The following is a 25,395-nucleotide window of genomic DNA, read 5'->3' on the forward strand; positions in this document are numbered from 1 at the left end:
TCTAACAACCTTCAGGCCTTTTTCCCGGCCAAAAGTGTTTCACGCATCACCATGGTGACAGAAAACACATTGTGGGCTTAAAAAAGGAAATAAAGAAACAGAACATGTGAGCAGGCGACAGAAGGAGCGAGCAGGGAGGCGGTTGGTGAAGTGGGCAGGGTCTAAGAGGCCAGCTGTTATTGGAGGACAGAGGCAGCAGTATAAGTTTCCCACTTCCCTCTGGCAGCGTCACTTTCTAACTCGGCCAGCAGTCAGCCTCTACAGCTCTGATTTCTCTTTGCACCTCTTCCTGCAATTCTTCAAGATGAGTTACAGAAGTTCCAACATGCAGATCCCTTCCTCCCGGATCTCCCTCACCCACTCTGCTCCTCAGTACCGAGCTCACAGTATTTATGGTGGAGCCGGAGGGCATGGGGCCCGCATCTCCTCTGCCTCTGCATCCTCCCTGCGCTCCGGTGCTCCCATGTCATCTTCCTCTGGCGGCTTCAAGCTCAGCAGCGCCCTGGGCGGCGGAGCGGGAGCAGGCTTTGGCGGGGCTGCTGCATCTGGTGGCGGTGGCGGTGCCGGCATCCTGGGCAATGAAAAGGGGGCAATGCAGAACCTAAACGACCGTCTGGCCAACTACCTGGAGACGGTGAGGAACCTGGAGCAGGCCAACAAGAAGCTGGAGATGAACATCAGGGAGGCCATGGAGAAGGGCGGTCAGGATGTGAGAGATTACAGCAAGTACCAACCCATCATAGAAGACCTGCGCAACCAGGTGAGAAGAAAACTTTGTAGTTCTTCAAAGTGGAGATCTGTGACTCTCTTTTGCTTAAAGACATAAACAATGACAAAAAGTAGATTTTTAGTGGTGAAAATGGCCCCTTATATGTGTGCTCCAAACTAACAAGACGCCTAGTTGGGATTTTTAAAAATAGGTTGCATTATCTTCAAAAGTTATCAGATTTCATTTATGAAAATGAAGGGTGTGGTTGCTAAGCTACAACCCTCCCTCTGCAGAGTTTTCTTTAGTGCTTCAAATGGGCCAGAACTTCCTCCAATGAATCACTAACACGAGGTTTGAATCACAAGAGGCTCACTGAGAAGACCAGGGGGGAAAAAAAAGAAACCCTAAAGAATCTGCTTGTTAGATGGTGATTCTACAAGCACGCTCTGGTGTGGGAGAGCCTCAATGGGAAACAGATGTGTAGTAAACCACATCCACACACACACTGAAAGATGTCTGCAGTGCAGTGGTTGTATAACAATCAGCTCCAGTCCCAGAGAGTCAAATGTCACATTCCTTTCCAGGGTCCAGCTCTTCAATATCATGTCATGGCACATCTATGGTGACTATCTTGGCATAAAGGGCACAAGAATTTAGTCTGTTTATTGTGGCAGGACGGATGACCACAGGAAAAAAAAAAAAAAAATGCTGAGAGTCAGTCAGAAAGAATTTCCAAGATCTGTGCACGCATACAACCCCAGAGTGAATCAAGAGACTGACAGCAACATGCAGCTGAAAGCTGGAGAGAAGAAAAAGTTATTTGCGTGACTTCTTCAGACAGGAAACCGTTTATATAGCAACGCTAAAACAAACTTTTGCTTTGCCACAGGAACATCCCCCTCTTCCTGTTCTGCAATTTATGGTTCCTTTTTTATTATAAGCAAATGTTGCTATGAATCAAACAATCCTACGCTCTTAATTCTTGGGTTTCTGCCGTTAAATACTGGGAAGTAAATGCGCCAAATCAGACTTTTACATCTATGGAGGAGCCCTCTCAAAAATTATCTGCATTTAAAGGGCACTATATCCTTATTTTTTATTTTGGTTGCATACACGTATGTATATGTTACACCTAAAATAACTTTTTCTCTTGCAGATCTTTGACAAAATAGCCGAGAACGCTCGATTTGTGCTCCAGATCGACAACGCCCGTCTTGCTGCAGATGACTTCAAAGTGAAGTATGTACTTTTTTATGGTTCTCCACATCGATTCCTTTAACTCCATCATCTTTTGGAAATGTGTCATGGTGTTTGCATGTCTGACCTGCAACAGGTTTGAGAATGAGATGGCGATCCGCCAGTCTGTGGAGGGCGACATCGCTGGCCTGAAGAAAGTCATCGACGAAACCAACATGAGCAGGCTGAACATCGAAAGTGAGATCGAAGCTGTGAAGGAAGAACTCCATTTCCTGAAAAAGAACCATGAAAATGTGAGTTTGCAGGGTCTCTTTATGTTTAGCACTTTCCCCTGGGGCACAATATTTGTTCTTAAATAGAAAATGTCACAGTTGCAAAGTGGTTCTTGAAACCCAAAGGGATTGCTCAAAACCAGTTTACAATTTCAGCTTAAACACAGAGTAAAAAGTATGTCCTTTCTCTTTTACTATGGAAATAAATTAGATTTGTAGCAAAATATGTAGCAAAAATATCCCACTAGGATATTTATTTGTTGAGATCCTAGGTATTTGCATCCAAATTTCCCTGGATTTATCTGTGACCTTGCAGCTTTTAACACACATTAGCAACAGAGTCACAAGTTTCTTTCCAGTGCTAAGATAAAGCATCATCACCAAGCTGTGGAGATCAGCTTTCTCTGTTCTTAAAATGAAACAAGGTATCAAGACTCACTAACATTTTGCATCTAAATAGCAACACTCGGTCGGTGTTTCCAGAGTGTTCTTGAAAAGAGTGCAATTTTATTTCCACATGAAATTATGGTTTCATAAAACACAAATTTAATTTAAAATTTTAATCCAGGTTCAATCAATCTATAAATTTTGTTTCTGAAATGATCTAAAGTGGTCCAACTTCATCCACACAGTGAAAATGTTTTTTATGAAGAAATAAAACCTGTAACCTATGTTCGCTGCACAATCTAAGGATTTAAGATTTTAGAGTATGGATGATTAAATCCAATAAAAAATTCCCTAACCTCTAACTGTAGATGAATTATGCAAATTACATACAGATATTTCTCAAAATGCTTAAAGCCACACGCTCCACAGGGAGGCACCAATTCTCCTTTAACATACATGTATTTATGTAAAAGCAAAAAACTTTTTTACATATTTCCTTTTAGCACAATATGAAAAATCCTATAGGCTTCATAGCCATTCAGCAATTCAAATTCAACTCTCTAATTTAAAAAAGAAAAAACATGTTTCTCCAGACCTTTTCGTCTCCCTAACCCTTTTACCTTCCTGCAGGAGGTAATGGAGATAAGGAATCAGATTTCTCAGTCCGGCGTGCAGGTGGATGTTGATGCTCCCAAAGGTCAGGACCTCTCTCAGATTATGGAGGACATGAGATCCAACTATGAGAAGATTGCCATGAAGAATGCAGAGGACCTTAAACGCTGGCATGAAAATCAGGTAAGGAATGCCAGGAAAACGAGGAAAATGATAAGATAAAGTAGTGGACTAACTTCATCCACAGGTCTTGTCAGGTCAACGTGTCGTGTTTTTTTTATCCCCTTGTCAGATTGCAGATGTGCAAGTCCAGGTGTCACAGAATACAGAAGCACTTCAGGGGGCTCATGTGGAGAGAAGCGATTTAAGCAGACAAATACAGACGCTCGAAATTGAACTCGCGTCTCAACAGAGCTTAGTAAGCCCTCAAAACATTTTCTGCACGTTTTTGCTTTATTCGTACATCGCCATGATCCAATCTGTAAAACTAGCGCTGCATGTTGTTTATTCAAGAATGTCTTTTTGTGGACCGATTTTCACACGTTTTCTCACTTCTTCGACAGAAATCCTCTTTAGAAGACACTTTACATAACACAGAATTACGCTACAACATGGAAATGGAAAAATACAACAACATCATTCTACGCCTAGAAGAAGAGCTCACCAACTTGCGGGCAAATATCAAACAGCAGACCCAGGACTACGAGGCGCTGCTCAACATGAAGATGAAGCTAGAGGCCGAGATCAGCACTTACAAGAGTCTGCTGGATGGTGAAGACTTTAAGTAAGGAATATTAAATACATATGTATGTGGTTTCATCTCTTCCTTCGTTTCAAAGTTTTGACCAGGAATTATTTAGACAAAAAAAAAATAAAAGATCTATCCTGTGTTTTCCACAGGCTCGTGGATGCACTGGAGGAGTTGGATGCCAGAAGTTAATTCAATACAGAGACCCAGAAGAAGAACAATGAAAGCTTGCATCAACAACCAACAGCCAAGGGAAAACTGCATCTTGCTGGTTCACTTAGCCAAAGAAAGAAAGTCTACATACAGCCAGGCCACAACACAATGAAACCTAATTGCTTCAGAAACACACACTCCCCGTCGTGACCAATAAAAGAAGTGGTTTCCATGCTGCAGTGCTTTTGGCTATTTATTATTTTTGTACAACTGTGTAATGTATTCTGCAGTTTATAGCTGTGCAATGTATAAAAGAGGCATCAAACGTTTTTTTGAGTATTCTCCGGCTTAAATCTGCCACACCCAGAAAGACAGTTATAAACCATGTACTTGATGACTGCAGAAAAAAGTTATTCTTTCATCAAAATGAACTAAAGATGCTGGGGAAATGTATGTAACTAGGTCTACTAATTAAACTGCAACTACAATCTAATAACATAGTAGAGAAGTTTTCTCACAGAAACTTCCAGGTAGCTTCAAAATGAAACCAGCAGAAAAAGAATATGGCCATAAACTGAACCATCTGCTCCTGCATGTTGCCCCTGTGATATCATAAAGGATTCAAATAGAATTAAGATTAATCAGATTAACCACAAGCCCTAAGAACTGATAACAAGATGTCTGCTAAATTACTTAAATCATTGCATCATAATTTTTACACACACAGAAATAGAAAATGCAACTTACTCTACAAGTCCAGATTTTGTTGAACTGATCTTTATTAAATACATTATATTTTTTTATTAACACAAATATGTACAACAAATTACAAAAACAAACAGGGAGTGAAAAAAATGATGAGGCTTAAGGACAAAGAACAAAAATTACAAGCAGGGAAACGTTAAATACAGAAAACTGGGGCATCAAAGGCATTCAATTTGGGCTTTATCTTTAAAAATTTGCAGCTCAAATTAATTTTGCTCAAATTAATACAAAGTTTATAACAAAGACTTAATTTTTTTTGGAGTGTTTAAACAGAAAAAGCCACATAATATAATTTTAAAGTTAAACGGTACGTCTATTTTCAATTTTCTTTTTAGGAATAAAAGAAATATCTTTACAAAATATTTGAATACATTTTCAGTCCCAGAGAAAATGAGCTCAGTCTTTAGTGTAAGACAGTTCAGGACGCCCCCTAGTGGATTTAAATAATCCCTTCACTCCTTTCAGAGGAGTGAAGATAGTATCTCATTATTTCGAGAAAATCTTTTATTTTTATTTTTATCAGAGTGGTGGAAAAAGGCTTCCACATCCATAAATATGGGACATGTGGATATAGCAAAACTTTAGGCACTTGTGGACCGCTTCAGAAATCTGCACAGAATTGGTTTCTTATTTACCTCCAACAAACATAGTAAACTTAAAAACATTTGTGAAAAGCTAAAAGTCCTGCTGTCAACCTATTTCCAAAATGAAAGTGGTGCTTTTTCAAACATTTTTACATTTTTTTTTTTACTTTTTCAATTTTTCATTGTTTTATTAACTTTCGAAATGTTACATAAGTCTGTGATGTTTTGACTATGCACAATACATTTTCAAGATATTATTAACGTCATTCTGACTAGTCAGAATGTTAACTTAAGATATCTTAAAAAGAAAAACTGGGTAATTCAAGATGTCTCTAGTTCGTCTGGAGAAATCTGAAAATAAATTTTAACTAGTTAAAATGACAATTTGAGATATCTCTAATTTAGTTTTGCCTCGCCATTACTTGCTTTTAAGATAGCTATAATTTAATTTTCACAAGTCAAAACTAAATCTCCTCTCTAAAAACACATCTTGAATTACGGTGTCATTCAGGATATCTTTAAATAGAATTATGAGCAGTCGAAACTAAAATCGACATATCTTGAATTTACTTTTTGACCAGTCATAATTTAATTGTAGATATCTGAAATGTGTATTGCAGATAGTCAGTAATTCATTGTCGACATCTCAAACTGAAGTCTCCACACAAGTCGGTGGTACATCTGACGTCATTTCGACTAGTCAGAATATAATTAAAGATATCTTCAATTACTAAAACTTCTAGTCATGAACCAGTTTGAGATATTTGGAGTGGAAGAGTAGTAAAACCGAATTTATGTTAAAACGGCTTGCCATACAACCATAGTCTCCATGCAAATCAGTAGTAAATCTGACGTCATTTCGACTAGTCGGAATGTAATTACAGATATCTCGAATAGGTATTTTGTCTAGTCAAAACATAATTAAAGATATCTTGCATTAGTAAAACATAAAGCAGTTTCAGATATCTGGGGCGTAAGGGCGGTAAAACCGAATTTATGTTAAAATGATTTGCCATACAAACACCCGCCGTTCCACGAGGAGCGGTGACGTACTTCCGTTTAAATGTACTCCACATAGATGTTTCATTTCTGAAGAGTGTTTAGCGGTTGCGACCATGAATAGGACGCAGAAAATAAAATATCTCATGGCAACTGGCACAACATCCGAGTTTTGTTGTGTGCCGTTGTGTCCGGTGAGCAGCGGGTGCAACAAGTTACTCAGTTTTTTCAGCTTTCCCTCTGATGAGGCGTTAAGGAAACGATGGATAGCCGCTATCCGGAGGGATAACTTGGTCTTCAAACCTCAGACTAGAGTTTGTAGCCGGCATTTCAAACCTGAGGACATAAAAGAGTCCAAGAAGAAAATGGGCCGACGGAGGTTAAAAAGGGGAGCTGTACCTGCTCTCTTCCAGTGGAATAATTACTCCCTTCCACTCCCGCCACCAGGGGTTTGGGAGAGCAGGAAAAGACTACCACCAGAGGGCAGTGTGGAGGACCCACCAGCCAAAGTCTGTACTAAGGAACACGATTATGCCTCGGCTCCAGACCCTGCGATTGTGGATTTGGTGTTGGAGGATAACTATGTTCTCTGGGAGGAAGTCTGCCAACTACGGGAACAGGTGGAGAGCCTCACTCTGAGGCAACGGTTCGGCATTCACCGTTTCGCATCATCGGACCAGGACATTAGATTCTTCACAAGGTGAGACTTTGTGTTTTGGTATAAGTCTCCCGTTTTGGCCAGGAACCTACCATATTTTACCCCTCTTTCATGCCGTGCTCCCGTATTAGTATATACCCGTAAATTTACCATATGACACCATAATGATGTGATTTACACTGCATTCATGGAGTTGATTTGTAGATTACCATATTTTTATTTATTTGCATTCAGTCATGTTGAATCTCATTAGACTTTAAAGGTATAATACATTTTGATTGTTTCTCTAAATTTTTCTAAAACTGTATTAGTTACATAGAAAAATTTACATATTGAAATTTCAAAAACTTAAAAATCTTCATCCTACATTATAAAAAAATAAATATAAAATTTTACTTTTCCTCTAAAGAAATCCAATTCTAAAGGCATAGATTATGAATAACATATAGTGTTATTTATAGACCCCTTTTTCATTATTATGTTGTGTTGATAAATTTCAACAATTATTGGTATGTAATTTTTTTTTTGTTTTGTTTTTCAGGTTTGCATCATATGACCTACTGATGCGTTTCTGGTCCATTATCGAGCCCTCTCTGCCATTCCTGGTCAGTATTCGCCAAAGACAGAAAGAAACTGGAATCGACTCCACTTCCTCAACCCAAACCCTGCAGCCCATTGATGAATTTTTCCTGTTCCTAAATTACCTGGCCCTTGGATCCAAACAATGGGATCTTGCTGACCTTTATGGTATCCATCAGTCCACAGTCAGATGGATCATTACTGCATGGACCAACTTTCTATTCACGGTGCTTGGCTCCGTTAGGATCTGGATACCTGAGGGCCAGATCCACAGCAGTCTACCTGCCGACTTCAAGGACTACCCCGACACAACAGTCATCCTTGACTGTATTGAGCTGAGGTGCCAGTGCCCATCTTCCCCTATCCTCTTTTGTAAGACGTTTTCATCTTACAAATCACACTGCACTCTGAAGGGGCTGATAGGGATTGCACCACATGGGGCAGTGACATTCGTCTCAGGACTGTATGCGGGGTCCATCAGTGACAAGCAGATCACATGTGAATCTGGTCTCCTCAGCCTCTTAAAACCAGGGATGGCTGTCATGATATACAGAGGCTTAATTATTGATGACATTGTACCCTGCAAGGTTTACAGGCCAGCGGTTTTCTTTGGTAGGTCTCAGATGTCTGGAGGGGAAGTTAAGAGGATCCCGGCCGCAGCACGCCTTGGGGTGCATGTGGAGACCCTCATTCACAGAGTCAAAGAGCACAAGTTATTTGACTCTGAAATTCCCCTGGGTGTTCTTGGGATTATCAACCAGCTGTATACGGTTGCTTGTCTGCTCACAAATTATGAAAATGGGTCGCTGACAAAAGGCTTGGGCAAAGAAGCTTGATGTCTGAGCAACTACAAAAAATGTATTCTGTATTTACTGTTCATTTGTAATGTTATATTTGTTCTTAAAATAAAACTGAATCTCTATCATAACTCTGCATTTCACAGATCTTATTTCCCTTATTTCAGTGTTTACATTACATGAAGTATCTTATAGATAAGGCCTTTAAGTGTGACATTAAAATGCAACACTTTCATTTATGACTAGCAAAGTAATATGAATATTTCAATAAGTTAATCAAATAACTCGATATACTAAGGTCAGATAGCTTAAAAATAAGATTTTTTTCATACCAGATCTAATTTTTTTCTTTCTTTTCCTTCTTTTTTTTAAGTAATGAAAAAATAAAAGAAATTACAAAACACTTTCAATAAGCAATATCATGGCTTTAACAAACATTTTTAGCCTGCCCTTAATATTCTGTCAGTTCACCCGAAGTCAAAGTCAAAATAACAAGCTGTAAAACACACTTGTCAATCAAGATGACTGGCTTTGTGAGTGCAGACATTCTGAATTATGGCATCACAAGGTGTGTGAAGGCAAAAAGAAACATTAAATATTCAAACTCCAAAAATACTTGGTAAAATTTAATTTCTCAGCAAGCAATATTGCTAACAGTTACTCTTGCCATTTATATTAGAGATCACTTATATAAAAGGTATGAAATATAAACTAATCCTGCACTGTGCTCAAAAAACACTTCTCCTTCGGTGAATACTAAATACAGAGAAGCACAGATCGCATTCTGCCAGAAAATGACCTTCTTTTTGTCACTCTGCAATAAAGGTACCATTGACTATTGGTCAATCAAAATATCTCACCACAGCTGTGGTTCTCTGCAGATCCTGCAGGGTTACATAGGCGTTTTAGTTGGTGAAAAAAGAGTTATCCACAGCACTATCAGTAAATTTGCCCAGCAGTTTGCTAGAACTTACTTATGAGTACTGTATTTAACATTCATTACAAGAGTTATCCTTGAAGTTTTTTGTAAATGATTAAGACACAGAGGTGTGTGGATGACGAAAATTCACATTAAATGAAAATAATAAGCCAACAATTAGGATTTACAGATGGTTTTAGGCACAAAACTGAATAGAAACGGAGCTGATGTGGGTCAGGGAGTAAACATGGGAGGAGGCAGGCAGGCACGGGCCCGTGATCTGCGATGCGCGCTCCCGATAATAAACCTCTGACGCTTTCATCCGGGAACTGCAACGAATTGCTTCTCCAACATGGCGGCGTCAGGTGAGGTTTATGTGGGTGAACGATACGAGTCGTTTAGAGGGAATTCCACGGGCTTATGTCTCCAGACAGTTTAAGAGATAAAGTAAAATTATTGTTATTTGTCTCTTTAGCGGTTCGTCTCGTTGTCCTGTGCCTATGAACTCGTTTATGGGTTGTTTTAGCACGCTAAAGGCGAAGCTGGCAGGGGAAGCCGAATGAACGAAGCAACGACTTGTAATCTGAAATGCCTCGGCCTACAAATAAAAAACGCTCTTTATTTAGGGAGTGTAACCTCGGTGTTTTTGGTGCTCAAGTTTATTTACTGTAACGTTTACAGGCGATGCGTCGGTAAATGTTGCTAACTGTGCTCGGAGCTGGCACATTGTAAGTCAGCGGCGGAGCTCGCCTTGGCGCTACGGGCAAACAAGCGTCGGGCGCAGGCGCGTTTTGTGGAGGAGGGGTTGGGCCGAGGAGTCCGGGCCGCCTGGAGAGTCTCTCCCACGTGTGCGGCGCCGCTCCCTGGTACCTCGTTTCTCATGAAACGAGGCAGCGGGACCTGTTGGGTCGCATCCTGAACGTACCGCAGGCCATCTCCCCCAACTTTGAGCTGTCTTCTCCCAGTCGGTCGAGTCTGGAACCGCTGATGGCGCACTTGGGTCCTGACGCTGCGACGTTGCACTAGGCCTTAAAACCTAGCCAGCTAAGCAGGGATACTTCCCCCCGCCCCCCGCACCCTCCCTTTGCTGACTAAGCCCGCAAAGACATGGACAAAAGCGATAATGAAGGCATCAACTTGTGTTACTTTCCAGTAACCACACACTTCTTAAAACATTTTTTAGTAATGCAAAAAGAAAACGTCATGCCAAAAAAAGTATTAGGTCATGAGAAAAAATGTTGCTGCTAGTATATTACACGTGTATAAACAACTAGAGCTACTTATTTAGGCATGTTTACCTCTAATTAAATTGGAAAGAGTTTTAAATACTTTTTTCCCCCTCTGATGTTGTTAAGGTGTGTTTGTGACACCTGTGAGTTTCAGAGTTATTCTCTTCTCAATCCAAAATAAATCAAGCCTACTTTATGAGCTGTGCGAAGCTCCCCTTAGGTCTCCTGGCCCCTGGTTGGCATTCAGACTGGAGTCCTTCCTAGTGGGCGAAAAGAACACCTAAATTCATTACATTAACAGATACTTTAAAATGTACTGTTTTGTGCTTCTGCTCAAAGATGAGTAATAGTTTTTTGGAGGGTTTTTCTCCTTGCAACTTAAACAGATAACTTATTATGGGAGTTTTTTTCTTCAGTTGCACTAATGTTTGGCTTTGCAACAAACCCCTTAATGCATGAACCAATAGAGGTAAATATTAGAAGTCAAGCACCTTGAGGTTAGTTTGTGTTTGTGCTTCGTTCAACTCAACGAGATCAGGCTAATCTGGTTGATACTGGCTCCATTTTATTTCTGGGCCTGACATGGTGTTTCAATTAATTTTCCCCTCTAAAGATTAAGACACACTAAAGATAATATGCTGCTAGTTTTTAATGGACATAGTACTTCTGAATGCTGCAAAAAAACCTACTAGGAAGAAGGACATGTTTGGGAATATATCCTTAATTTGGTCAGATTTGTATGAAACCCTGAAATGTAGCAATTACTTGCTATTGGTTGTTGTTCATGAGTCCCTTAATCTGACTTTTTAGCTTCAAGCATTTATTGAATGTGAAACAAATCTAACAGAAGTATTTCATGTACAAATTTGGAAAAACTTGACAGATGTCAATCTTTAGTCGATTAGTTTATCTCTAGATTAAATCATAGTAGATGATTTTGAGACGACATTGCAAATAACTGAGAAAAATTCAACCAAAGGTGTTGCTAACTGCTCGGAGCTGGCACAGTTAGCAACTGCATTTTTATGTGATACAGCAGCAACAATGCAAGTCAATCAAATTTACACAAAGAAGTTTAATGAAGTGCAGCCAAGTCATAATTGAGTTTATTCTGTTAGTTAACCAAATGCTTTATTACTCATATCACAATAAGTCAATTCATTTATCCATAAATTGAAACATGCTCAACTTTCATTTGCATGATTTTTGGTCTATGGTCTCAACTATGTCATTTTTTTTTTTTTTTTTGAAGGACAATTTTGATGACATAAATTTCATAATATTTCATAGCATTACTTGAAAATTGTCTCATCGTTTAACTTCTGGGGCAATTTACTGTCCAGCAACATTTGTTATTGTGACAGGCTTATGCTTTGTTCACCTTTCCTCCAGCTAAGAAGAAGAATAAGAAGGGAAAGACCCTCACTCTGAATGACTTCCTGGCAGAAGATGGTGGAGGCGGTACTCCTGCTCCTAGCTACCCATCCAAGTCCACGAGCTGGGCTGATGAGACTGACGACCTGGACGGAGATGGTGAGCCAATAATTTATGTTTTTAAAATACATCAGTAGATGCAGTTCGGGAAAGTACCTCTGCTTAAATGTACACGTACTAAATGTGTAGAGTTTCTGTTTCTATTCTTAGCTAAATAAATTTTAAGCATTTATTGTATTAGGTTTTCTTGTTTTTCTAAATTGTATTGTTTTGTTGAATAAACTCTGCCCCAGCTGCAGTATTCTGCTTTGCTGGTTGTTATCTATCAAAGCGACTGCAGTGTTTGGAGCGAATACTCTGACTCCCTCTTGTGCCCATTCCAATGTGTCAACTAGAAAATTAGCTTTAGCCTGGTGGGCTGCCAGGCTAATAATCCTCTCAGGGAAAACCTGTATTTGAAATCGAGCTTTTAGACTATGGATGTTTTATGTGAGGCAATAAAATAATTTAATTGTTAAGCTGTACCCGTTTCTGTACGTTTTGCAGAAGTGCTAAAATACTAGGTTGGGTTGAACTCTGAGTAAAGATGATCGTCAGTATTTTTCACTGATGCCCTTTCTTTGGCTTTAGTTGTCATGCCGTTGTAGCTGGGCTTTTCTTGTGTTCTAATCATAAACTCATAAGTGATAGTTTGAGTCAGATTTAATAAACATTTTGCTACTCAATACTAGAATATTTTTTTTCACCATATGGTGAATTAAAGTCATGTGAGAGGCTTAAATTAGCAGCATAAAAAACTGTTTTCACTTTAAATTGTGACTCTTGGAGATACTCACTAAGCATGATTTAGATTTGTTTTGACATGTTATAAATACTCAATAATTTTTTTCTAATGTCATTGCATTGCTAAACTTTTTTTTTCTCTTAAGCTCAATTTTATTTACTCTGGGAGTATTTAACACAAGAAATGCAAGTAGAAAAAATTAGCAATGATTAGAAATATATTTTTTAATCTTTTTGCAAAATGTATCCCTATTGAATCACTTTAGTTGCCACATCTTGGCACACTGAGGAGGATACGTACCGGGCTCCACCCATTGACCGGTCCATCCTGCCCACGGCTCCTCGCTCGGCACGTGAGCCCAACATCGACCGCGCCCGGCTGCCTCGCAGCCCACCGTACACTGCCTTCCTGGGAAACCTGCCCTACGACGTCACAGAGGACTCAATAAAAGACTTCTTTCGCGGCTTGGCGGTAGGTATAGCTCACACAGCAGACCAACATTCAGTAAACAATGTATGTCCATGAATAAATCCATGTGTTTGATATGGCAAAAGTATGTCATGATTGTTGCAAGATAATCACAATTTCTGCCCATAAAAGTGTGGTTCTTGATTTTTAAAGAAGGTGTATAACGCTGAAAGAATACTGAAGAGATTAATTTGTGCAAGTTTGTTGTGATGAGCACAACAGGCATCTAAATTATTGTTTTGTTTGTTTTGATTATTGTGGCTTATTGCTTGTAAAAAAAAAAAAAAAAAAACTTACAAAATTTTATTTTTCTGAAAAGAATAATAGTAGACCGGTAAAAGCAATTTGTAAAGCCGACGTGTTGTCACAGTGCAGACTGATGACTTCACTGTTGTCTATCAGGTTGTCATGGTTACCCTCCACAGGGAAGGAAAGGCTACAATAGGTTGTTGCTAAAGAAGATCAGGATGCTGTATCCAAGTATATTAATGTGAAGTTGAGTGGAAGGGACATTTTTTACTAGACAGACATGTTTGTGTTGTGTCCCTTTTAAATGCAGTATTCTAACTTTCTTCGAATAACAATTTCTGGCTTCAAACTTCAGTTTGTGATTAATGATATTTGCACAACAAGTCTTTTTTTATTGCGTAAATGCTTATTACCTGTATTAGTTACCGTGTTCTTAGTCTGTTACCTTGTTTGTAGTTGATTGAGCCATTTTGTCATTTAATAATAGTCTTAATGTTTCTTTACCTGAGTAATAGCAACAGGAACTTCTAATTTTAACTACTAAATTTTCTGAGCTTTTTTGTGTTCCTCTTTGGTTACCTTAAGTTTGTGAAGTTTTGGCTCCGTTTAATGGTTTTCATTTTCTTTGTTTCCAGATCAGCGCAGTACGTCTGCCTCGAGAGCCCAGTAATCCAGAGAGGCTGAAAGGTTTTGGATATGCTGAATTTGATGACCTGGAGTCCCTCCTCCGGGCCCTCAGTCTGAATGAAGAGGTGAGATGAACAGCTTCAGAAACCGTTTATTAGTTTGATTATTGTCTTTTTTATTTACATTTTTTTAAATGTATTTTCTACCATTTTTCTTTTCTTATGCGAGATCACTCGGCCACAAGACTAAATCTTGTGTGTTGTGCTTCTTTGTTCACCATTCATGTTTCCAGAACCTGGGGAACCGAAGGATTCGTGTCGACATTGCAGACCAGTCAAACGATAAAGGTTTGTTTGTTGATTTTTTTTTTTGGGTGGTGGACATTTTTTCTGTTTACAAAGAGTTATTTCCCCCCATGCCGTGTAATTTAAAATGATTTTTACTAACAATTCATTGTGCAACATTGATACTCCTCTCATCGATGTGACACTACTATTCATATTTAAAACTTTCCCACATTGGACATAGCTGCCGTAAATTGGCTTCCTTTTTTTAAAAACTTTGTTGTTGCCTTTTTGCAGATTATATTAAATTCATTTCTTTCCTCAAAATCATACACACATATCCCATTATGACAATTTGGTATAAATCAGTGATATAACTCAATGTGGGAAAAGTGTAGCGATGTAAATACTTTCAGGATATGTTGTATGTAGCAAGAAAACATATGTGGATAAGCTTGATTTTCTTACTCCTAGTGAACTGAAGTGGGCACCATGCAAATCCAATGCAAATGTAAACTGCCAACTGATCTGAGCGTCTTTTTTTTTTTTAATCACATAGTTTTTTAATCATGTTACACACTCTAATACAAGATTTTAAGCTTAACCAGATATATTATTACGATGATTTGACACGGTAAATGTCAATCTTAAGACAAGATACTTTCTTTACTTTCCAGAAAGAGACAGTGGATCCATGGGAGGCAGAGACAGGGGCGGACGAATGGCAGACATGGGTCCCGACAAGACGGACAGCGACTGGAGAGCCAGACCAAGTGCGGACAGCGATGATGGACCTCCACGGAGGGATGATGCTTTTGGAGAAAGTGAGTCAGAGTTTCCAGTTATCCCCCTTTTAAATGTTCCCTGCAAATTATTTTGTGAATGTATGAGATTGGTATGTAGCACTTTATATGATACATCACAAATGTGATTAGATTTAATAAATTATTAAATCAGTTTGTTCATTTCAGCTGCATAGGAGCCTAATGCAGCTTTTCTGCAGTAAATGCTCATTTGTTATTTTTTTGGGGAGCAGAGAAGTTAGAGACCGTCATAATCACACTGTATAAACCCAACATGGGTGAGAGGACTTGAGACGGTGCAGGTCTGTGGTAAAACTTTAACATCTCAACACCTAAATAGTGTTGTTGCATGATTTAGGTGGTGTGGGACAACACACACCTAAATATTGTGTACTCTTTAAGCTAGTGTGTACTCCTTGTTTGGGAAAAATAATATTTTTGAGTTTCTGGCCGGTGTAATACTCGTGAAGCGGGAAATGATCAGTTTTCAGTCCTCATCCGGTTTTGTTGCACATCTGCATCAAAAAACGTTTTTCTTTTGATCGCAGGATCACGGGACCGGTATGAGTCAGACCGTTACAGAGAGGGGTCACGACGGGACGATCGCTATGATGGAGGAAGAGACCGCTATCGTGATCGCTATGACGACAGGGACCGCAGAGACTATGATAGAGGAGGTGAGTTTTTCAGAGTTGGGTGTTTTGTTTTTTTTGTGTTGGTGGTTTGAATAACTGTCCTGTTTACAGCAGGATGCTCTAACTTCTGCGTCTGTATTCATGTAATCTTTTTAGGCTTCGACTCCCGTGGCGGAGGAGGTCGTCGTGCCTTTGGAAGCAGCTTCCGTCGAGATTATGAAGATGGTCGAGGTAGCAATGATCGTTTCGGCGACAGGGACCGTTATGGCGACCGAGATGAACGATACGATAGACGAGATGACAGGCGCGAAGAGAGAGGTGAGGTCATTTAAACGAGTCTTGAGTTTAGTTTTCCACAAGAAAAAATGTTTGGAGGAGCCGTACTGACGTAGTATTCACCCCCCAGCTCCTCAGCAAAGACCTAAGTTAAACCTGAAGCCCCGCAGCGTACCGAAAGAGGAGGAGGGTAACAGCAGCGGAGGCACATCCCCGGCAGTCCCTCCGAGCTCTGGAGGCAGGTCCTCATCCATATTCGGTGGGGCAAAACCAGTTGACACAGCAGCCAAGGAGAGGGAGGTGGAAGAGAGGCTGAAAAAAGAAGAGGAGAGGCTGCAAAGACAACTAGAGGTGGACAAAAGCCGAGTACCTGAAAGGAAGCTGAGAGACAGGTAACACTTACGTGTGGTTGCAGTTCAAATATAAGAAAAAAAACATATATTGCATTTGCAATCAGAAAGAGCAGTCAAAACAACTTTCTAAGTTCAAGAAAAAATGTTGCTCTTCATCAAGAACAAAAGCAATGTTAAACAGCTCAGCTTTGAGGCAGATGTAAAATTCATGGGATGAATCTGGATAAAAACTCTGCTTGTTTTATCTAGAAATAAAACAAGATGCAACAGCTCAGTTTGTTGATGCGATTATGTTTACATAATTTTTTTGTGAGCTTTATTTTAAAGCCCAAGTAGAAGTACAGCCATGTTCTTCTTATTGTTTGTTTGGTAACAGAAATGAAGGAATTGTTTTCTCGTCTTCAGGGACCCCAGCTGGCGCAACGAGGAAACTCAGTCTGAGCGATCTCGCACAGAAAGTGAGTCTTCGCAGCCAGGAAGCACCTCTGGGAGAGGTGAGATATTTCTGCTCTACATCTCGACGGCAGAGCCTGCCGCTAAAAATACAGCTGGAAGAGTATATTGTCTTTCATACGGTACCTTAAAGACCCAGACCTCAATGTGTTTTAGTGGGATTTCATTTCATCAGTACAGGGTAGTGCGTTTTGATTTTCATGTACGATTTCTTCACAATGCGCTCTACTTTGTGTGTCTGTCAGATTAAATTCCAATAAAATAAGTTCAAATTTGTGGTTTTATTGTTACAAAACATGAAATAATTTATTTTCCAAGGGCATGTCTACTTTTTCAAGGTGTTTTAAGTTAAATTTGTTGCTCAGTTTCAACCTGCATTCTTCCTGGTATAAAAAGCTCTACTTTATGCCATTTAGTAACATTTTTCAGAGTTCTTCTAACAGGACTTTCTTCTGGCAGGGTCGAGGTGTCTAGATGGCGAGCGCTCTGGGGAGAACGAGGTTTTCTCTGGGAGAGAAGGGAACTCCTCCCCCGGTTCCTCGCCGCGGCCGACCTCCACCGGCTCCTCAAAGGAGCCGCTGAAAGTGATGCCGGCTCCTCCTCCCAAGGAGAACGCTTGGGCCAAAAGAAGTGCTGTGAGCACAGGCTCCAACGAGGGAGAAGGTCGGCCCCCGGTCTCTCCCGTCTCTCCGAGCGGTTCGGCTCCCCCAAAGTTCAGGTGAGGACTGTTAAACGGCCACCGCTTATGTTGAGATGCCCAGGAAAGCGAATGGATTTTAAATCGCTCGTGTAAAGTCGGGTTTTTTAAAGGCATCTTGTTGCTCTTTATTTTACTCCAGCTCGCCGAGTTCTGGAGATGAAAGAGGACCTGGAAAAGGTGAGGTTTGCCAGTGAGTGCTGAACACAAACTCCACGTGCAAGAATATCAGTCTACAGGTGGCTGTGAGGTAGAAACCCATTAACAGCCATGGTAGCTCAGCCATGTTCATGGAGCCACAGAATCGTTTAAATTACTGCTACATTTTCAAGGATTTTGAGGTTCTTGTTGAGTTTTATGGAGGCAAGCGAACTAAACCTGTTGGAGAGTTGATTCTGTGCATCTCTGTAGAAAAACTGGTCTGCAGTAAAAACAGGAAACTGTTTGGTGCCATTTGGATTTCGACTGTTGTAATCTGGTACTTAAGTTATTAATGATGAGCAGAGAAATGACAAAAACGGCATTGCTAAAATTGTGCCTTCTTCATATGGGTTCGTTGCTTCATAACGCGTTCACACGGATACACAATCCTTTTTACTCTTTGTCGCCTTTTTATTTTTTGAGGCAGTTAAAAGTATTTTTGGTTTTCTGTCCATTTCTTTGAATGAAATGGGTCGTCTCTGTGCTTTCAGAGCTTTTGCTGCCACTCATTAAGGTAGAACTAATGTAGATACAGAAAGGCCTGCTGAATAAAAATGAACAGTAAATGGCCACTGCAGTGTCAACAACCAAAACATTTTCCAGATAACATGTTTATTGCCTTTTTTCTTTTTTTTTTAACTTTTTTTTTGCTGTTGTATTGATATCAAAACAGTTTTTATGTTGCTCAAATTTAGTTCTCATTTGGTGCACATAAGTTCGATTTGTAACAGAGCTTTTTTTTTTTTATTTAATTGAAATTTTATTGTTGTTGTGTTGTCTAATGTACAAACACTACAATCAGGCCCTCACTCAGTGTCTGTCATCTTTTTAAAGATGAGAACAAGGCTGATGGTGTGCGTCGGGACCGAGGGGCCCCACGGACACGAGGGGGGCCTGCAGGGCCTGGAGCTGGGCGGGGCCGAGGAGAGGTGCCCAACAAAGACAGAAAAAAGGAGGCAGACAGGTCAGCCACAAAATAAGAATAAATAGTTTTCCAAAGCTCCTAATGAGACTGAGAACAGTTCCTGGGCATCTGTAAAGACTGGCCTTCTCTGTTACTGTTTCTATCAGATCTTTTCCCCTCATGTTGCACAACATGCAAATGCCATGATGTCCAGCTTCCACCCAAAAATCATTGGCTGCTCCAAATCATTTAGGACAAAGTTGACATCAGAGCTGAAGACGAACTCGGCGTAATTCAAAATTGGCTTTTTTTCAGTATTCTGACCTGTTTTATGTCTAGCTAAGCAGTAGAGTAGCTGATCAACTTCAGTTCTTCAATATGTAGCATACTTTATTACGATCCAGACATTCCAACGTGGTGGAGTAAGCAAAGTGAAAATCAGTTTGCTGGTTTTCAGAGATTGTACCTGTGTGGGTTTTTACATTGTCTTATCGACCAACTCCCAGCATCAACTCATTGGTGTTTGTTTTAAACCTTTTTGCTTCATTCTGATTGTAGAAAGGACAACAAAAGAGACTCCAGACCTCCAGAGCCAAAGAAATACGAGGAATCCCCAACCCCCGTAAGCCACTACCATTTGCTAATGCATACATTTTCATAACATGTGTATGTTATGAGCCACATAACATTTTGATAATGTTTTAACATTTAATTTAGGTAAACAATTAATATTTATGATCAACTCTTGATAAATTAAGTAGGTTTGACATGCTTTATTTCACAGAACAGTATTTTATTTGTCCATGTTCTTTATAAAATAGCACAAGTTTAACAAACTGATACCAGATGGATAATTTAACTGGAGGAACAATATTGGCAAAATTTAGCAGCCTAGAAACGGGAACATCAGCAAAACTGGGGCATGCATTTATAATAATTATTGGCCATTTCTCATTCTTTAAGCCTAGTTCACACGGCAAGATTTTTTTGTCCTGGTTTAAAGTCATATAATTATACGATGAAGCTAAATTAAATGGCAGAAAAGAAAACAATCAGAATAGAGTAACGAGTAAAAAAAAAAAACTCACCTCCTTATCTTAATGTCACAAAAAGAGCTGCTCCTCATGCTGTCTCCGCCTCTTCATCAAACGCCTTTTCTTTTTAGAACGTTTTTAATACTTCACAAACTATCACCATCGCCTCTAAATCGTCTGACATGTTTGTTCACTCTAAATTCACATATGACATTGCAGGATTTTACTGGATTTCTTTTGTCTGGAATTTGAATATTGATGAGTGAAATCTGTGCGCGTGTGGAGCGTTGCTCCTGCCGGACCACACACAGTGTTGTGGTGATAAAAAAAACCTTAGGTGTGTGTGTGGTCTCAAGGTTTGAAAATTGGTCGACAATTTTAATATCCTGCCATGTGAACTAGGCATGAGCCAATTTTTCATGTAAAGGTCCGTATTGAATCACAATCTAAGGACAAACTACAAAAAGGTCAAATCTAAAGGAAGCTGACCGGGTGGCTGAATGAAAGAGAAAATAACCGAGAGAAAGGTGCAGATATCCACAGCTTTTAGAGGAGTCTGAGGCAAAGTCCATTCAAGTGTTTCGGGAGATGGATGAGATGTGGACTGCAGCTGGAGTCTGTGCTCCAGAAACAACCACTCACTCACTCTCATCCAGGAGATTTCCTGTGTTAAAACACAACATTACACCTACCACAGGAGGTAGCGACAAACTTAACCACTGCAAACCGAAGTAATAGTGACGTGAGTTTGACCCAGTACAAAACAAAGATGGAGGCTTTCAGCAGCCTGTCTAGATGGTATAAAATTTATCATTCACTGAATCCGAGTTTCGCTTTGAGTCAAATTCTATAAACAGTCTAATTCAATGAGATGTAGCTGTACGTTTCTTTCTGTTTACTGTTAGTTGTTTCATTCTCTTTAAAGAAATGTATTTATCTTTCACGTTCTTATAGTTATCAAATTAATTTAATCACCTTCTATTTTGAACAATGAGCTGTTCTATGTAGCTCTTTTCTCAACCCTTGGCCAGGCCTTTTAAATATTTAAAGCTTCAAACACAAAATGTTGGTGAAACAAAACAAAGCTTAAAGTGAAAAAAGAAGTCACATTGAAATGGATATACAATAATCACTGCAGGAAAAATGTAAAAAAAAAAACCAAAATGTTTTTTTCATTTTGTTTGCTTTCTTCAGAAGTTCAGCTCAGCCAGCAAATACGCCGCTTTGCTAATGGACGGAGACCAAGGAGACGACGCCGAGGACGTCGAGTAGATGACGAAACGAGGCCTGATGGCGCGTCAAGAGGAGAAAGTGACAAACTCCAGAGAAAAAAAAAAAAAAAAAAAAAAAGAATCTCACATAGTCTATAAAAACTAAATCTTCTCACACGGAAGTGGCTCTCAGGGAGGGGGCCACTACCTCCCTGCCCCGCTCTCCTTTTCCTCCCTGTCCCTTGTTTTTCCTGCAACAATTCTCCTTTCCTTCACCTTCAATCCACCCAACCATCCATCCATCCCCTCTCTCCCTGCCCCACCCTCAGGACTTTTCAGGTTCTAGGGGAAAACGGTCACCTGCTGGACTTGTTTTAAATGGAAAAGCTGACACATGGAAAAGTGATGGCAAACCTTGAATTAATTGTAATAAATAAATGGAAAAAGTGAGGAAAAAAAAAACGAATTTGTACATTTTTGGATTCCAGGCGTGCTGAGGTAGGATTTGACAAAATGAGCCGTAGCTTACTAAGTGGAGCTTTTTGGGGTTTTTTTTAATGAGCAGTATTTAACTTGCATCCTTAGATAAATGCAGTGGTTTGCTCTTTGTATCTCCTGGTAAATGATTCGGTATTAGAAAATGAACTCAGCAAATTTATCGATGAACCCCGTCTTCCACTACTAACGCTCAAGAATGTCGAGACTTTGGCAATTAATTTAACCCCCCTGCCCCTCTACTGTCAATCATGTTCAACAAATTAGGGATTTTTAAATCGTTCTGAATCGCAGTATTAGCAGAAAGGACTAACAGACTGCGGCGCCTGTTCATCAAGACCGAAAGAGAAGCGGCCGTCGCTCGATTCTCCCGGAGAATCCATCAAAGTGCCATGACTGTTTTTTTTCCACCAATCGCTGTACAGATGTTCCTGTGTTTCTATGCTTTTTTTTGATGAAGTATCCACATCAGTTAAATGCCCATAAAAGTTTGGTTTTCGGTCATGTGAAAGCTTCTCTGCAGCTGTCTGAATCATTTACTCTTCCTGCATATCTCCACACTGATACCACGGGGGGGGATAAGGCTTGGCTTTACCAAAGTAGCGTTTGAGGATTTTCGTGAAATGACAAGAGCTTGTCTTCCGGTTTGCAATAAATTGGAGTGATTATGTACTTTCCAATAGTATGTGGTCTTTTGCTTCGTGCAGCTGCTGTTGCGCTGTGTCGGCTCATTAAAGCTGCTGCAGCAGATCGGGAGCAACTCAACTCAAATCCATGAAACTGGCGTTTGCAGAGTGGAGAGCTGTTCCACACATGGAACAACAAAGTTATTTAGATGTTATTCCAAGTATTTAGGTGTTATTCTAACTGGTCTCCAGGTGTGGTCTGTAATGCAATTAGCTTCCCTTGTTTCTTCAGGCTCTGCACCCTGCTGAGAGTCAGACTCCTGGTGGCAGCTGCTGGGGCTTTTCACACACACGCACACAGAGTATGCATTCAAGATGGCCTGTGATCTGTAGTTCTTTATGCAGCCACGTTTTATACATGCCTTCTGGTACTAATGACTGAAAACGGGTTTTGCCTCAGGAATAAGGATCAGATGTAACTTTTAAGAACTGTGGTGGAGTTTGGAGAGTCGTAACGATGTTACCGAGTTTAAATTGGAAGTTGAAATCTGAACGCGCTGACTAAAAGGTGAAACTTCACCTTTAAAATGTTTAGAGAAGTGTAAAAAGATGCCGATTGTTCAGCCAGTTTCATTTAGAATCAAGGACTGAGCTCGTCATTTTGTAACATTCCCTCAAACTTTGTTCAACAGGCTTTGAGGTGCAATTGAGAGAAAGAGCTAAAGGTTGTTTTCATTTCCCCCCAAAAAATGTATATATATATTTATACATTTATAAAACAGTGTTGCAATCAAGACCACCTATCACGACCTTGAAGGAGAACTTAAGTCCTTCAAGGCAATGAGATCATTGCTGCAATGATGTATTAGTATTTGCAGTTGTTGCTGCAACCTGTTGCCAGGTAATCCATGACTTATAACAGGGCTTCAAACCTTCTCAGTCGGGGTTAACAGTAAAATATATATATATATATATACTGTTAAAGGTTCTACATTATTTGCCATTTCAGAAAGTGAAACTTACTGAGCATATTTTGTGTAATTCTGATTATTACGGTGCGCAGATATAAACCCCCAAAATTATACGTCTCAGGACATTTGAATATCGAGTTCTCCCTCAAGCTCCTTGGATCTCCTCATGCTCTACACGAATGGGCACAAATCTGCAGTATTAATTTTTTTTAAATAAATCTGGTGCACATTTGTGTTTGGCCCTTTGAGCCACCCTTAAATAAAAGCCAGCAGGCAATTTATTTTAAAAGTCACCCAATTAAAATAGTGAAATCGTGAAATTAAGTCCATTTGAGTGCAGCTGTTCTAAGGGGCCCTCAGAGGTTTATTAGAGAACGTTAGAGAACAAATGGCATCATGAGGACTGGCACCACCAGCAGGTCAAGGAGGAAGTTGTGAAATTTAAAGCGGCGCTGGCTCAGAAATCAAAATCCAAAGCTTTGAACAATGCATCAACTCGCCTGGAAGGTCCAGGAGGGAGAACAATAATGAGAGAAGCAGCCAAGAGGCCCAGGGTAACTCTGGAGGAGCTGCAAAGATCCACAGCTCAGGTAGGAGAAACTGTTGACTGTACATCTGTTAGTTGTGCTCTACACAAAGGAGCAGCAAGTAGAAATCAGTGTTGAAAGAAAGTCATAAAAAGTCTTTGCTTGCAGTTTCCTACACATCTTGTGGGAAACATAGAGGTGCTGTTGTCCAAAATGTGACTTTGTGCCAAATACAAACACATCGAAAGTGACATGATGAACAGAATCGCTTTCCTTCCACTTCAAAACGACGTACATGAACAGTGCTTCGCTGCCCCATCATAGAATAGAATAGAAGTTTGTAGTTCAAAGTGTAAAAAATTTGAGAGCGGGAGCATGTAGTGTAATCATTTTTTAATGTTTCTTTTTTTTTTTTTTTTTTTTTTTGCACTTCCCAACCAGGCCAGCCAATAAATGTGTGCGTTCTGACGCTGCTCACCTCAGATCAGAAATACAAGAAACATTCCTCAGCCTAAAACCCTCACAAACACATGTTGATGGTTTCCAGCCCAAAATAGCCCTCAACCATTGGATCTGTCTCAGTTTTCAACCAAAGACCACTTTGTATGTTCTGACTGGGGGCTAAGAACATGGCTGTAGAAAGAGCTTATTGTTGGAGGGTTTTTTTTCTTCTTCTTCTTTTTTAAACCTCGCAACCCTAAAACCTCTTGACTTGAAGCTGTATTTTGTCTGGGGAACCCACTTTGAGGAAACACGGTTCTGTGTGAGTCCCAGAGTTCTGAGGAATTCATCCAGCCAGGGGAACACAGATCTTCGGCCTGAGCACAGGGCCTACTATTGTTTTCATTTCGCAGGAGAGAAAGCAGAAGGAGTAAAAATGCGTGAAAGTTGGTGTCATGTGCTCCATCAAGCACAGTGGTCAAGTCACTTACATTTAGAACGTCTGCGGACGAATTGAAAATGGAAAGGCGGAAAGAAAAAGAGAAACACTGCCTCTGAAGAACCTGAGAGGTTCAATCTATGAGCTGCGGCTCCTCAGCGAGAAGGTCTGTCAGATCACTTCCCCGCGAGGGAGAGGAACATGAGAGGGCCTGACGTGAAGCCAGAAAAAAAGGAAGACCAGTCTGACATCTACAAGACAACGCAGCTGCCGCTTCTCCCCTGTGGAGGGGCAGCGAGATGGAGCGAGAACCGAAAGGTCCGACGGCATGAAGAGATGGGGGGCATTTTAGAGTTTGGACGACCCAAGAAGGAGGCGCCGGTGGGAGAGAGATGGTGACTGTGAGCTTTCAGGGTGAGGATAGCTGGAGAATGCAGGAGGAGGAGGAGGAGATAGAGAGGAGGGTCAACTCTCAGTGACACTTCTGTCAGGGGGAGAGGGGTTGTAAGAGGAGAGTCCGGGGGAGCTGGAAGTCATCTGGGGTTGATTTCGAGGCAGGACAAGCTGTCAGAGCCCGGGGCAGAGGTGTGAAGAGGGAGAGAAGGGAAAATGTGGGAGAAGAAGAAAACAAATGTGAGGCAGTGAGAGAAGGATAAATCCAGAGCTGCCCGGACCGTGGTGCAGGCGTTGAAGGAGTGGGTAAGGGTTGAGGAAATCAAAGGCACGAGGGGAAGAGTTGAGAACTGGAAGCATGGGGTGCATGCACAGCAGCGGCGGGATGAAACAGGACGGCCCGGGCACAGACCCGGGAGGAATCCCTGTGAAGGCGAACCCTGAGGCGCATCCTGGGATCATTCAGCTTTCACAGGTACATC

The 25,395-nt window shown here is 40.4% G+C and overlaps 4 protein-coding genes across 9 annotated transcripts in view; all 4 read left to right on the forward strand.

Annotated features, from left to right (window-relative positions):
- The first annotated feature begins 217 nt into the window (after positions 1-217).
- Positions 218-4,310, forward strand: LOC129352727 (keratin, type I cytoskeletal 18-like). Of its 2 annotated transcripts, none has more exons than XM_055021845.1 (7): positions 218-760; positions 1,866-1,948; positions 2,043-2,199; positions 3,196-3,360; positions 3,470-3,595; positions 3,741-3,983; positions 4,078-4,310. In XM_055021845.1, the coding sequence occupies exons 1-6, from the start codon at positions 305-307 to the stop codon at positions 3,963-3,965; spliced, it is 1,212 nt and encodes a 403-aa protein (XP_054877820.1). In that variant the 5' UTR covers positions 218-304; the 3' UTR covers positions 3,966-3,983; positions 4,078-4,310. The 2 variants fall into 2 exon arrangements, with proteins under 2 accessions (XP_054877820.1, XP_054877815.1); XM_055021840.1 differs by having other exon boundaries at positions 219-760; positions 3,741-3,961.
- Positions 4,311-6,513: 2,203 nt separating this feature from the next.
- LOC129352697 (uncharacterized) lies at positions 6,514-8,591 on the forward strand. The gene is made up of 2 exons (XM_055021814.1): positions 6,514-7,126; positions 7,626-8,591. The coding sequence occupies exons 1-2, from the start codon at positions 6,543-6,545 to the stop codon at positions 8,497-8,499; spliced, it is 1,458 nt and encodes a 485-aa protein (XP_054877789.1). The 5' UTR covers positions 6,514-6,542; the 3' UTR covers positions 8,500-8,591.
- A 1,105-nt stretch (positions 8,592-9,696) lies between these two features.
- eif4ba (eukaryotic translation initiation factor 4Ba) lies at positions 9,697-22,188 on the forward strand. 2 transcript variants are annotated; one of them, XM_055021795.1, is made up of 15 exons: positions 9,697-9,744; positions 12,001-12,141; positions 13,092-13,297; positions 14,179-14,295; positions 14,463-14,517; positions 15,132-15,278; positions 15,806-15,934; positions 16,049-16,210; positions 16,299-16,560; positions 16,927-17,015; positions 17,434-17,692; positions 17,814-17,851; positions 18,707-18,836; positions 19,335-19,398; positions 21,005-22,188. In XM_055021795.1, exons 1-15 carry the CDS (start codon positions 9,732-9,734, stop codon positions 21,080-21,082), a joined length of 1,890 nt encoding a protein of 629 aa, XP_054877770.1. In that variant the 5' UTR covers positions 9,697-9,731; the 3' UTR covers positions 21,083-22,188. The 2 variants fall into 2 exon arrangements, with proteins under 2 accessions (XP_054877770.1, XP_054877773.1); XM_055021798.1 differs by lacking the exon at positions 18,707-18,836.
- A 2,772-nt stretch (positions 22,189-24,960) lies between these two features.
- Positions 24,961-25,395, forward strand: part of LOC129352611 (tensin-2-like) — a 28,621-nt gene continuing 28,186 nt past the window's right edge. For 3 of the 4 annotated variants that reach the window (XM_055021686.1, XM_055021701.1, XM_055021692.1), the window contains exon 1: positions 24,965-25,388. In XM_055021686.1, the coding sequence (XP_054877661.1) occupies positions 25,272-25,388 (117 nt within the window). In that variant the 5' untranslated portion in view covers positions 24,965-25,271. Of the gene's footprint in view, positions 25,389-25,395 lie in introns of all 4 variants that reach the window. The other variant, XM_055021708.1, reaches the window with a different exon arrangement.

This window comes from Poeciliopsis prolifica, unplaced genomic scaffold (genome assembly GCF_027474105.1).
Source record: "Poeciliopsis prolifica strain line A6 unplaced genomic scaffold, Auburn_PproV2 SCAFFOLD003, whole genome shotgun sequence".
Lineage (NCBI taxonomy): Eukaryota > Metazoa > Chordata > Actinopteri > Cyprinodontiformes > Poeciliidae > Poeciliopsis > Poeciliopsis prolifica.